We start from the raw sequence: 14,343 nt of genomic DNA, 5'->3' as shown, positions 1-14,343 counted from the left end.
AAAATAAAAGCAGACAAATGTTAAAAAAAAAAAAAAAAGAAGGGGGTAAATAAACCCTTTCCTTTGTCTTTCTCCCAGAGACAATGTAAGAATAGTCACGTGAATACCTTTGAACACTTTATTAAAAAATAAGCTACATAAATTCCAGGTCAACTTTATTGCATTGTTAGGAAATTCCCAGTGGGTAGTATATTAAACAGAGAAATAGATAAATATCTTATTTTATCTTATATGTGATTTCCTAAGTACAATAATAATAATACAGTTATGGCTTATCTTATACAGCCAAAGTTAACTTTGGCTTCTTATCCTGTCCCTAAAGCTACACTGTCCTATAGAGTAGCCACTTGCCACATGTGGCTATTTAAAATTTAATGTCAATTAATTAAACTAAAACTAAAAATTCAGTTCCTCAGTCTTACTAGCCACATTTCAAATGCTCAATAGCCACATGTGACTACTTGCCACCATGTTGGACAGAGAGAACATTTCCGTCATCATGGAAAGTTCTATTGGAGAGTACTGGCCCAGAGGATACTCAGGCTGAATGTCCTGTTGCTCTGTGGCCTTAAGCTGGGCACTGATAGCATTTCAAAGATTAAATGACCTTAGAAGTTCTGAAAGGACTTCATAATCACATCAGTGTCAGACTAAGGGAAAGACAGAAGTAAGTGAAGAAGAATTAAAGAGGCAGGGACTTCCCTGGTGGCACAGTGGTTAAGACTCTGTACTCCCAATGCAGGGGGCCTGGGTTCGATCCCTGGTCAGGGAACTAGATCCCACATGCATGTCACAACTAAGAGTTCGCATACCACAACTAAGGAGCCCACGTGCCACAACTAAGGAGCCCGCCTGCTGCAACTAAGACCCGGTGCAACCAAATAAATAAAATAAAGAATTAACTAGACAGTAAAGAAGAAAGAAGGAAGGATGGCTACAAAAAGAATACTCACTGACATTATTATAAAGGGATAAAAAATGAATCAGGAATTCAGTGCTTCTGCAGAAGTACAGTTTTACTTAAAACATTTGTCACACGTGGTTTGTATTAAATGCATCAATCTTAGACTAAATTTCTGATGTCCTAATTGGGTTTTGAGGCATTCCAGCTAAATCACACAAAAACTATTTCTGGACATTGGGATGAAATTTAACCTCCCATATGTATACCACAAATTTTAAAAACATATTTTTCCTCTCAAGGGGGGTCAGCAGATGCTATGAAGATACTTGCAATTCTTGTTCACAACTTTCGTATTTATCCTCGTCTGGACCACATGTACTCACAAGTAGTTTTCATGCTTACCAATGTTTTGGCTTCCACTTCCTCTATAAAAGGAATTATAACATAGCATATGTATTACTTGTACCCAAAAGTAAGAGAATAACCTGTGTATGTTTGCATTTAGGTCATTCTGTCCATTGAAGAAGGTTACAGACTTCCGGCTCCCATGGGCTGTCCAGCATCTCTACACCAGCTGATGCTCCATTGCTGGCAGAAGGAGAGAAATCACAGACCAAAATTTACTGACATTGTCAGCTTCCTTGACAAGCTGATCCGCAATCCCAGTGCCCTTCACACCCTGGTAGAGGACATCCTTGTGTAAGATGCATAATGTTGATTTTTCCCCTTGACAATCATAATTTCTTTCAGGCTGTAGACAAGACTAACAGGTAAAGAGGAGAAAGTTTGCCTTGATAACTGTCTAGTTGTCTACCTTTTAGAATATTCTGTATAAACCATATTTTATTTATCAGCTGAAAAAGCAGTTTATTAACATTTAAAAAAATGATTTTTTTCCACAAGAAAACAAGTTCCCCTTTCCTTTTGTCCATATCTAATCTTTCTGAATCACTTTTTAAATATTTTTTCCTGTGTGGGTCTATGGTATTTCTAATTCCTTTCTTGACTTACTGATTTTCTTCTTACCTTTATAAGAAGAAAATCTTATGTGTGTGCGTGTGTGTGTGTGTGCAGCCCCTTTAATTTTCTTGTCCATTCTATATTCTATTCCTCTCTTTGAAATGGCAAGCAAGACAAGGGCAATTTGTGAATCAGCCAGGAGCAAGGATGTCTCCTGCTGATAGGATCACACCCAGCTGTTGTTACCTTCCATTGCTAAAACCAGAGAAAGACGGATGACAAGACAAGAAAATGAAAGCACTCATCCACCATTTTATAAAAGTCAGTAGCGTTGAGAGATCTACCCACTTCTCTCTGAAAAGCAATTATAAGAGGGAGAGTAGAAGAAAAAAAAAAAACACTGCCATCTATGTCTGAACATATAACATTTAAAATATTGTTAAGTTGAAAATAGATTTCTTTAGGCCAAATTGGACTTAAAAATAATCAAAGCATTTTCAAAGCTTACTTTCCTGACTCAGGGGATGGCCAATAGGATATACAGATGTTCAACTTTAGGTCACAAGTTCAAGTCAGTGCAGGTTTTAGTGACAATAAAGCCAAAGGCTCTTCAAGAACTACTTGAAACAGACCTCAGTTCATAGCAGAGCATAGAAGAGTTCACCTTTAAATCACTAATTGGCAGCCTCAGTAAAGTGAAGCCAAGCATGAAATAGCTAGAGATTAAACTATTATTCTAGCCCGTCTTCCCTAAAGCAGTCCAGCACAGGAGGCTGTAATGGTGAGAGTGGGCGTGGGGGCCATTTTGAATTTTATCGTAAAAGCAATGGGCAGCCATTGAAGGATTTTAAGCAAGAGAATGGCATGATCACATTTGCATTTCTGAAAGATCACTCTACGGCTGATTTAAACTAAAAGTGTAAAGCAAGGAGCAAGATGGGAAACAGAGATAGTTATATGTTTTCAGCAATCCAAGCTAGGAAAGGTCAGGGCCTGACTTATGAAATGAGAATAAGTTTGGAGTCAGGAGATAAGAAAATGGATTTATTACTAGGTAAGGAAAACGAATGTGTCTTGGTCATTGAGTGAACAAGGAAGGAGGAGAAAAGAATCAAGATATTTGTCAGGTTTCTTTCTTAGACAAGTTGGTTGATGGTATTACCACTGAGAGAGAGGGAGAAGGACAAATTTTTGGAATAGAAATGAGACCATTTCATGCATATTGAGTGGAAGATTCCTGTGGGACATCTAAGTGAAGATATCCAGGAGGCACTTATATTTATATAGGTTGAACTCAGTTAAAAATATCTGGGCTAAAGATGTAGATTTGGAGATCATCAGCATATTGATTGCACCTGAAGCTTTAAGCATAGTTAAGATAACCCATGGAGAATATAAAGAATAAAAAGAAATAGGAAAAGAATGCAAACCTTTGGAACACCAAGATTTAAGAAATGAATTGAAGATGTGTACCCAAAGGAGACTGAGAAAGGAGAGCCAGACAGATAATCAGGAAAACAGGGAAAGCACAGTATCCTAGAAGCCAAAAAAAGGAGACAGTTCCTAGGAGTTTAATGTCCAAGGCTTTATGAAGCTCCCTTAAGATAAAAATGAAGTGTGTCCATTGGATTTAGCAACTATGTGTTTAGGTTTCATGGGCGGCCTTTGCAAGAGCATTTTCACTAGCATCATGTAAGACAAACTCAGAGGGGGAGGAGTGAATGTGAGGTCAGAGAGAGGCGCTGTACAAAGTACCAAGTCCAGTACTGTTTTCTCAAAAAATCTGTATCTGAAAAGAAAGAGAAGTGGTTAGAGAAAATGTTTCTTGTGTTTTGTTTTTATATGTTTTATTGAAGAGATGAGCATGCTTTAATAATGAAGAGAAAGAACTACTAGAAAGAGATCATGGAGTGAGTCTGAAATCATTTAATCTGGGCCTCTTGTGGTTTAGGGTCAACGGACTCCACAGCCAGTGCCCGTCAACAGAGCTCTCTGACTGTTCTATGGCTGTAGACGCAGGCAGGTAAGAGCCTTCTTTTTGAAGAAAAGCAGGTAAAACAATTTCTTCCCTGCTTTTTCAAGATAATGAATCTTCCTCGTATTTGGAAAATAATGATAAAGAATTTAAGATGAGAAAATATCAAAAAGTCCAAATGAACCAGAGGTAAAGTCAGTATGAGGGCTGGTGACTGAGGGCCAGAAGTTATGCTTTAACTGGGTGGGCAATAATCCAGTGGACAGGCCAGAGAAAGGCAGGCTCCGCGATGGTGCTTCCACACGTGGGCCAGGAGTTGGGCTTTATATAAAGTTGGCAGTTTGATTCAATTCTAAAGTCTGATCTCTGGGACTTCCCTGGCGGTCCAGTGGTTAAAGACTTCGCCTTCCAATGCAGGGGGTGTGGGTTTTATCCCTGGTTGGGGAGCTAAGATCCCACATGCCTCGTGGCCAAAAAACCAAAACATAAAACAGAAGCAGTATTGTAACAAATTCAGTAAAGACCTTAAAAGTGGTCCACATTAAAAAAAAAAATCTTAAAAAAAAAAAAGTCTAATCTCTGGGGGACCAAATGGAAGTTTTTGTGACTGATTTGCTGACAAAGATATATGTGCTACCCTTAATATACTTTTGTTTGGGAAGCAAAAAGAACCAGAGTTCTAAGGGTATCGTGCCTGAACCTTTATCAGTATTCTTGTTTTCAAAGCAGCCTGAGTGGGTTTCCCTTGTCCACCCCCTCACCCCCAATGCCACCCACCTACCCTGATCCCAGAGCACTGAGACCGTTTAGGGAGAAGAGATGTGGTAGATTGAAGGATGGCAATGTTAGCTACAGAATGCCTGGTTTGTTTTATGCTTACAAAACTGTGACATTGCCACTCCAGCCCCCAAATTCCAAAGCCCAGTCACTTGTCCCACAGTGATGTTGGACTAAGGAAACATGATGGGGTATAGAACTGCAGTCTTTCCTCCCATGTACCTCTCAAGCAGGTAAAGGAGTCTAAGAGTATAATTCACAGCAGCTCTTATTAAACTCTCCTGTACGCTCCTTTTCTCTAATATCCCCAAACTCCCAAAGTTCTCTCACACTCCTATAGTGACATAACTTTCTCACCCACTAGGTCCCCATGGTTTTTATTCCACTCTAATTGCTTTTTTTCTCAAGAATTCACCTGAGAAGGTTTTATCCATTCTCTTGACAGAGTAGTAAGAGGGGAAGAAATTAAGGTGACAAAGAGGGGAGAGGAAAGCTGAGAAACCCACAGCTTCATCATTTTATACCAGCATATTGGAAATTTCATAGACCTTATATCTGTAATTTTTCTTTCAAAGGACAGAATATCCAGTAGAAAAAAAAATTGTTGGTCAGAGAAGGCTTTTATTATTTAGAAAAACCACTCCAAATAATGCTGACATTCTTGTGCCTGACACACTCCCATGGGGGTATTCAGAGCTCTGTGAAGTCCCCAACCTTCTTGCTTTCTCTGCTATTCAAGAAAGCATATGGATATATAAGTGAATGTAATGATATCAGTACAACCTTAAATCCAATTGATTGTAAAAAAATAATTTGAGAAAGTACCTTAGTAATATAGGCAGTCATCCTTTCATGCATGAATTTCAAACTACCTTCATTTTCATTTACAGTACAATGATGCCTTATAACCCCCTTTCAAAGAAATATCTGTAGCTGTCACAGCCCCTGGAAAAAGGGCCCAGCTTGAGACCAAGGCTACATGGAGAACGACATCAGGAGCGTTGCCTGGCCACACCCTTTGAAACACCTCTTCTCCCTTTCCCTGACCCTCAGGATCAACCCAGAGGCAAGCATATTGCCATGGAATCCAGAGTCACATCTGTGGCCCGGTAGTTTAATGGCACGAAGTAGATTGATGACTATATGGCTGTCCCTTCACCCAGCCCTACCTTCCCCACCCTACCTACATCGTCCTATACACTCACCCTCCAACCTCTTAACCCCCACCCCTGTTTCTTCCATACACCGTAGCCTACTGAGTGCACTAGGCTGAAATCAGCTGGACAGTGCCTTTTGGGCAGCGCTGCAGTGTAATAGGAGAATAACTCTTTCTCCCAATCCTGCTCCAGATGCCCAGCATGTCACTGATAAGAATTTTATAGATTATGGGCTCCTCGACAACATCAGCTAAAAGGTAACATTCAGAAACAGGCAACAATTGACCAGATGGACCAGTCCATGACAGAAATCATATTCCACCCAGGCCAAGGCACATAGGAATATTCTCACTACCTGCTAGGCCATAATTAAGGATCTTATAATATTTTAGCTCTTAGGAACTGGAACCACCACTTTCCTTAGTACGTATAAATCAACTGTTGAACTTTTCAAGCACTTGGCTTCTGGTAATATGTGAATCATGAAGGTAAGGAAAAGCTCAAACCAGTATCATCTGCTTTGGAGAACTGCAAGTAAACATTATAAGACTAAATGGTACTACCTCCCTCCATCCAATTAATAAAGCACCTGCAATGCTGTCTCCTGAGGGCAATAACTTTCAACAGTTTGTTAGAAATGTTTCTATTCATTTTGAAAACATGTTGCTAAGTGCTGCCTAGACTGTCCGTAATCATCACTTACTAAATTGTTTATCTCTATAAACGAAGTCATGGACAACTTGTTCTGTTTAATTTTTGTAACTAACAGTTTTAATGGTTTTTTTCCTGACAGAGAAATAACTGGCTGGCCAAAACTAGTGTTTTAATCGAGTGATAAGCAAAGCTTTGCGGAAGGAAGACAGAATATTAAGTATTAATCAGGAAGTGTGAAACTTCTACCCGTTAGAAAATCTAAATTCTATTCACATGAACTGTTGCCACAATATAATACTACTAATGTTAATACCAGTACTAATATTGATACAAGTTCTATTAATCATTATCAACAGTAACTATTACTGCTATTTGTTGAGAGCCTACTATGTGCCAGTTATTGTACTAGGCACTTTTATCTGTCATGTCATGTAATCCTCACTGTTATTATCTCCATCCCTCATGTAAGGAAACAGAGACTCAAAGAGGCTAAATTTCCCAGGGGTACACAGCAAGTAATTACTAGATCAGGAATTTGAATGAGGTCCACCAACTGCAAAGTCCTTGTTCTTTCCACTACACAGTATACAATCACCGCACTGTTTATGATTATAGGAAAAGAGGATAACGTTTTTACATCTCCAGATAGATTTTCTCTGGACTTATCAGACTTCATCAATGGAGTATATTAAAATTCCAAAAAGAATTTGTAGCAGAGCACAGCCTGTTATTTTATGTTCTGCTAAGCAAATACAAGGATGTAGAAAATGAGTATGCCCTCATTCATGGGAATAAGCAAACACATAATCTGTATATTCCCCCAACTTTCTCCTACAATGCTCGGCCACTTGAAGAACATTACTTGAAAAAAGAAAGTAGTAACTACAACAAAATAAAGAAATGAGGAAACTATGGCAGCAACATAGTTTCACATTTACGTCCTCAAGCATTTTTGTAGTTTGAATTTTTCCAGTGTTGGCAAATGTATGCTTTGCTTCTTTTCCTTGTTATGGCCGACATTACTAACCATCACAGCACTCTTTCTCACTGAGCCCACATGCTGCCTCTGTATCTTTTTAGGACCACATTTTGATAACTACTGGCAATGAATTGTAGTTGGCGTGTGATATGAAATCTATTTCTGTCCCTGTATTATTTACCCACATAAAATAGGCTTTCCTGAGGTTCAGTGATCTGTTACTCTGACTATAGTGACCATGTGCTAAGAACTCTACTCAGAATGTAGGAAATACTTAAACAGTATTATTCCTACCCTGTATCTATCCTTCCTAATGTTTAAACACATCTATAATTTTTAAATTTGCTTTGAATATCACTCCTTCATACTTTTTACCAATTATCAGGCTTATTATGAGAATTAAATAATCATGTCAATAAAAAACCTGAAGAATTACTGAAAATAAGAGGCTGACAAAAAATAACTCACGCTCCCAATTTAGCACTGAGGAGCGTCAGATTGTTTGGAACAAAGAGATATTGCCGGGCTCCCCTGGTGGCGCAGTAGTTGAGAGTCCGCCTGACGATGCAGGGGACACAGGTTCGTGCCCCGATCCGGGAAGATCCCACATGCGCGGCTCGGCCCATGAGCCATGGCCGCTGAGCCTGCGCGTCCGGAGCCTGTGTTCCTCAATGGGAGAGGCCACAACAGTGAGAGGCCCGCGTACGGGGAAAAAAAAAAAAAAAAGAGATATTGCCCACAAGCATGAAATAGTCACAAGATTTATGGCATGGTTCTATGCCCTTAGAATTTTAGAACATCTTGTGCAAAATTTCACTTTAAAATCTTAAAGGAAAATCAAAATTGTTTCATTAACTTGTGTTCAATTTGACGATTAGGCCTAATTATAGGGAGGGCAATGTTTTATTTTTTAATCTGATTAGATAAATTCTTCCTTCAAAGGTTAGGTAGGTAGTTTGTGTAGTAAATAGTGTGAAGTGTAGTCCCTTAGTCATGAGATGAGAAACTCATGTAAAAACAGTGATATTGAATAAGATAAATGTTGCTGTTGTGGTTCTAGGTCCCTTAACCCTGTGCTGCCTCACTCACCTGTAACTGCCTCTTCTTCCACTCTGAAACCTATCAAGATAGATAAGCAAACATTTTTGCAATGTGAGGAATAAACTAAATAAACAGCATATTCATTAATAGGCTGACCGTTACAGCAATAAGCTCTTATTCTTCCATTTAATGAGTTAAATGAAAGTAGATTATTCATCATGAATCAACCATTATGTCATGGACCAAACTTTTCTGCAGAGAATATTCAAATCTAAGTTATCACTTATTTAATGAATTCCTTTAATACTTTCAGCATTGTGCTAAGGCCTACAGAAAATAGAAAGATATATGAGATATGATTCCTGCCATCAGGGAGTTTTAACTTACTCTTTAAAAACAAAATTCTTCTGTCTTATGGATTTTTCCCCAGGAAGTAATTCAACTGAAGCATAAAGATACATGTTCTACGATTATATAATCATCTGTAATAAATTTAATAAGGTTGCTAGCAATTTAAGAGTCTGACTCAGGGAATTAACAAATTATTAAGCATCAACCTACAGAATACTATACACTCACTTGCATATTAATTATGAAGACCACTGACATATAGGAAATATTCCTCAGTATGTGAAATAAAGGCAATACAGAATAGAATGGACCCTATCTGTACAGTTCTGCTAACCATATATAAATGTAAGAGCTAGGAAAAAGTTATGTTAGAGTGGTAAGGGGAGAAAAGCCTTTAAGCGTGTGATAGTTTCATATTAAAACAAGATCCATATGGTAATTCTATTTTTAGTTTTTTAAGGAACCTCCATACTGTTCTCCATAGTGGCTGTATCAATTTACATTCCCACCAACAGTACAAGAGTGTTCCCTTTTCTCCACACCCTCTCCAGCATTTATTGTTTCTAGATTTTTTGATGATGGCCATTCTGACCGGTGTGAGATGGTATCTCACTGTAGTTTTGATTGCATTTCTCTAATGATTAATGATGTTGAGCATCCTTTCATGTGTTTGTTGGCAATCTGTATATCTTCTTTGGAGAAATGTCTATCTAGGTCTTCTGCCCATTTTTGGATTGGGTTGTTTGTTTTTTTGTTATTCAGCTGCATGAGCTGCTTGTAAATTTTGGAGATTAATCCTTTGTCATTTGCTTCATTTGCAAATATTTTCTCCCATTCTGAGGGTTGTCTTTTGGTCTTGTTGATGGTTTCCTTTGCTGTGCAAAAGCTTTGAAGTTTCATTAGGTCCCATTTGTTTATTTTTGTTTTTATTTCCATTTCTCTAGGAGGTGGGTCAAAAAGGATCTTGCTGTGATTTATGTCATAGAGTGTTCTGCCTATGTTTTCCTCTAAGAGTTTGATAGTTTCTGGCCTTGCATTTAGGACTTTAATCCATTTTGAGTTTATTTTTGTTTATGGTATTAGGGAGTGTTCTAATTTCATACTTTTACATGTACCTGTCCAGTTTTCCCAGCACCACTTATTGAAGAGGCTGTCTTTTCTCCACTGTATATTCTTGCCTCCTTTGAGAATGGACTTGAGGATATGGGGAGGGGGAAGGGTAAGCTGTGACAAAGTGAGAGAGTGGCATGGACATATATACACTACCAAACGTAAAATAGATAGCTAGTTGGAAGCAGCCGCATAGCACAGGGAGATCAGCTCGGTGCTTTGTGACCTCCTGGAAGGGTGGGATAGGGAGGGTGGGAGGGAGGGAGACACAAGAAGGAAGAGATATGGGAACATATGTATATGTATAACTGATTCACTTTGTTATAAAGCAGAAACTAACACAGCACTGTAAAGCAATTATACACCAATAAAGATGTTTAAAAAAAAGATCCAAAAATAAATAAATAAATAAATAAATAAAAATTTAAAAAATAAAATAAAACAAGATCCTACCTTGGAATAGTGTTTCTCAAAGTATAACTTTTCTTGAATCATTTTTAATAGGTCTCTTACTTTTATATTTACATGATGATTATAAAATATGGAAAACTTTTGAGGATAAAAACCTTCCTGCTTTTTAATGGCAGTTTTAATACCTACTGGTAACCTAAGAACTTTCTAAATTAAAATACTAATACTATTATGAACTCAAAGGGCTCATCAGAATCAAGACTTCTTGGCTCTATCAGTGCTATTCATTTTCACATATTTAGATATATTGAGAGTATGTGTTTATTGCACCTTAAACTATACTATTACCTATTCTAGCTATACTGCAGCCCTTTTCCTAATCTTAATTGACCATAATTTATATCTGGAAGAATTTCCTAATTCTACCGCCTCCTCATTTTTCTGAGGAAGGTAGTAGACCTTTGACCTTCTGTTCTACAATATGTACTTTTTTTCTGTGAGGTTTTGCTGTAAAGACATTTCTCAGCTGGGAAGCTCCCACTAGTCACCAAATAGCAGAAATTTCTACATGCTCAGCAAATAGCAGACTGAATTTATCATTGCACATGGTTGATAAGAAAGGGCGCCTATTGTTTATTAGGTAATATTCCAGAGAATTCATGTGAGGGTGATGGCACCCAACCCTCAAAGCCAGAAAATAGCAGCATTTTTCAACTTCATTATAAGGTGAAAGAAAAGTTATTGCACAGTGGCTGTGAACAATGAGGGAACGCTGACCTTCCTAAATCAACCGTCAGTGCGGTCGCATAAAGGCCAAAGTGTAACTAGGTTACTAAAGGTGTATGGAGAGAAAGGGAATTATGGTATTGAAACATTCTAGGAGCAAATAGTGGATGCTTTTCAACAGAGAAATAGGCCATTTAAGTCATTTAGTATACAGAATGTCCTTCCATGACCTTTCTATACTAAGGACATAAAATTAGCAAATTACATTTTCACTCACCAATTATATGAATTGTGAAATCTCAAGAGTTATTCTAGCATTATCTCAGGAGAGAGAAGTGGAAGTCATTTGACTATGTCTGTGCGTCAAGAATGGCATAGGAGTATGAAGGGAAAGTCACCTAAACACATCCTTTTAGTTTGGTTCAGTTTCAACAGATTTCTCAGACAAGTAGTTAAAAGACATGAGAGCCACAGTGTTTTGAAATAGGACATTCAGCTTCCTAACGTATATTGTTTTATTTATGTTAATAAGCAATAAGGATACCCTGGGCATTTTGATATTTAAACTTGGTCAGTGAACTTACTACAGCACTATTTCCTGAAGTATGTTCTGTAGGAAACTGGTCAGATAATTTAGGAAAATAGTGCAGAAGCTATTTTGAATCCTCTTATGTATTCACACGGCACATTAGGATAGTGAAGGCTCTAAAAAACGCCACAATTAAAAACCCTGTTTAACTGTTTGCCATGGAGAACTTTATTGTTTTTATTGATATATGAACTTTTATTTATTTGATAATTCTTATTAATATAAACAACTCTAGGAAACTAAGAAATATAGCAACCGTTAAAGTGTTTATTTGTAGATGCCATGATAGCTTTTCAACCTTTAACATAACTAAACTTTGTTTAGGGTCAAATCATGAATCATTCTGATATTAATTAGAATGAAATAGCCCATAATCAAATAGCATTGCAGTTTTTAGTACAGGAAAATAAAATGTGGCTTTACAGCCTCCAAAATAGGAAATATGGTAACAGAATTGAGTAGTGGTAAAAAGAACACAAGTCACTGTGAAGAGTAACCAGACTCCATATGGACTACAGTATAATCACAAGATACATGCATTTAGTTTATGCAAATTTCAATTATATAGAAAGAGCAATAATCCCTGGATTTCCCTGTCATCCTTCTTCACCTCCCTGTCCACCTTCAACTAGAATTCAGTTTAGAAAAGTAGAAGTCAATGTAGAATCAAAGAAAAACCAAAGAAATGAATTTTAGGTCTTTAGTAGGGACTTTGTCCTAAATAATTCCAAGGGGCATCTTTCAGGGTCTTCAGGAGTCATACAGTGTACAATTTGTATCCCCATGTATTATGTACATCTCTGGCTTTTGTGCTCCTAAAGACCCGAGTCCTGGTGATATACCTATATGTATCTATATCTATGTATTCACACATTCACTAACCTTTTCAAAATAATACCCTTATATTATTTTTATATTAAAACTACAAAAATATCTCTAACTGGAATGCCCTTGTGCATCAGATCTTAGGAACAGAAATACAAATTTCTGTATCACTTACTTTAAGATCCATCAATGACAGATTCCTTTTTCTTGTTAACCCAAGCTTGCATTGATTTTGCTTTAGTTTTGTGCTTTATTAATATCTGTGCTTTGGGCTGTATTACCCTATACTTGGATGTATGTAAATCTTATTCATGCAGTTGAGCTCTATGACAGCAGAAATTACTTTTTAATAAATAATAAATTCTTGTTGAATGTTTGAGGACAAATAAATGGAGACTTGATCAATGAATTCACCACAAAAAAAAAGAAGGGGTTATCATAGCCAATGTGAAAAAGGGGACTTCCCTGGTGGCACAGTGGTTAAGAATCTGCCTGCCAATGTAGGGGACATGGGTTCGATACCTGGTCCAGGAAGATCCCACATGCTGCAAGGCAACTAAGCCTGTGCGCCACAACTACTGAGCCTGCGCTCTAGAGCTCACTTGCTGCAATTACTGAAGCCCGCCCACCTAGAGCCTGTGCTTCTCAACAAGAGAAGCCACCACAATGAGAATCCCACGCACTGCAACGAAGAGTAGCCCCCACTCGCCACAACTAGAGAAAGCCTGCGCGCAGCAATGAAGACCCAACGGAGCCAAAAATAAATAGATTTTTTTTAAAAAAAATGTGAAAAAGCCAAAGGGCATAGATTCAGTGGCAGGTCAGAAAGCGTATGAGTGAATAGCCTGTGGCTAGTTACTTTCTTTGGGGGTATTCCTCAAGTTTGAAAACAGAATTTCATGCAAGATAAAAAAGTAAACAGAAGTTAGCAAGATGTGGGTTTTCTCAAGATACATCAAGTATAAGACCTAGTAGTGGCAAAAAGCAGTAAAAGACAAAAGAAACTGACAAGTGAAACTGACCAGGTATAAGTGGCTGATTTGAATATGATGGAAAAATTTTAAATCTCTAGTGTTCTATGGAGGATGAAAACATTTGATGTAAGAATACTGTAAAATGTAAAAGTAAAGTTGGGTATTTTTTGCTTTATCTGGCTTTTAAATGGTCTCCATGCTTGTTTGTTTGTTTTTTCCTCGTAGAATGCCAGACTCTCCTGGTGAAGTTCCTGAATATCCTTTGTTTGTGACGGTCGGTGACTGGCTAGATTCTATAAAGATGGGGCAATATAAGAATAACTTCATGGCAGCAGGGTTTACAACTTTTGACCTCATTTCAAGAATGAGCATTGAGTAAGTGGTGCTATGTTTATTACTATATTTAGATGCTCCACTCAGGAGATTATAAATTCAAATACTATATCAAGAACACCATGGTTAAACTACCTTCCCTAATACTAGGATGGTGTTTCCACATCTTTCCTCACCATTTCTGTCGATCATTCTAGTGAAAGTTGGACATTGCACTTTTAACTATTTTCCTTTGAAAGAATATATTTAATTCAAAAAACTATTTAAAATTTTAAATGCTTTCTAAAATGCGTATTACTCTTGTTCACATCATAGACTTTACATCAACATAGTTTTACCTTTGCAAATTATTTTTGACTCATGTATACTAAATCAATTCCTATTACTTTCATCAAATGTAATAATTGTAATAATACAATATTATGTTATCTCAGAGCTTTTTCTCTATGTTATAATGGTCCAGCATTTTTCCACTTTCTCAAATGCTATCCTTTCATGGGTGCAGTGAAAATGCTCAACATGTGCTTAAAAGAAAGATACTAAAACTAGTAGGTGAAGCCATATTAAATTGCCATTG

General features: G+C 37.4%; 1 protein-coding gene across 2 annotated transcripts in view; it reads left to right on the top strand.

Moving 5' to 3' along the window:
* EPHA6 (EPH receptor A6) overlaps positions 1 to 14,343 on the top strand; it is an 893,594-nt gene that overhangs the window by 866,756 nt on the left and 12,495 nt on the right. For both annotated transcript variants that reach the window (XM_049710017.1, XM_033433353.2), the window contains 3 exons: positions 1,410 to 1,603; positions 3,816 to 3,887; positions 13,659 to 13,808. In XM_049710017.1, the coding sequence (XP_049565974.1) occupies positions 1,410 to 1,603; positions 3,816 to 3,887; positions 13,659 to 13,808 (416 nt within the window). The remainder of the gene's footprint in view (positions 1 to 1,409; positions 1,604 to 3,815; positions 3,888 to 13,658; positions 13,809 to 14,343) is intronic.

The sequence above is a fragment of the Orcinus orca genome, chromosome 5 (genome assembly GCF_937001465.1).
Source record: "Orcinus orca chromosome 5, mOrcOrc1.1, whole genome shotgun sequence".
Classification (NCBI taxonomy): Eukaryota; Metazoa; Chordata; class Mammalia; order Artiodactyla; family Delphinidae; genus Orcinus; species Orcinus orca.
This window is presented reverse-complemented; position numbering and strand designations above follow the sequence as displayed.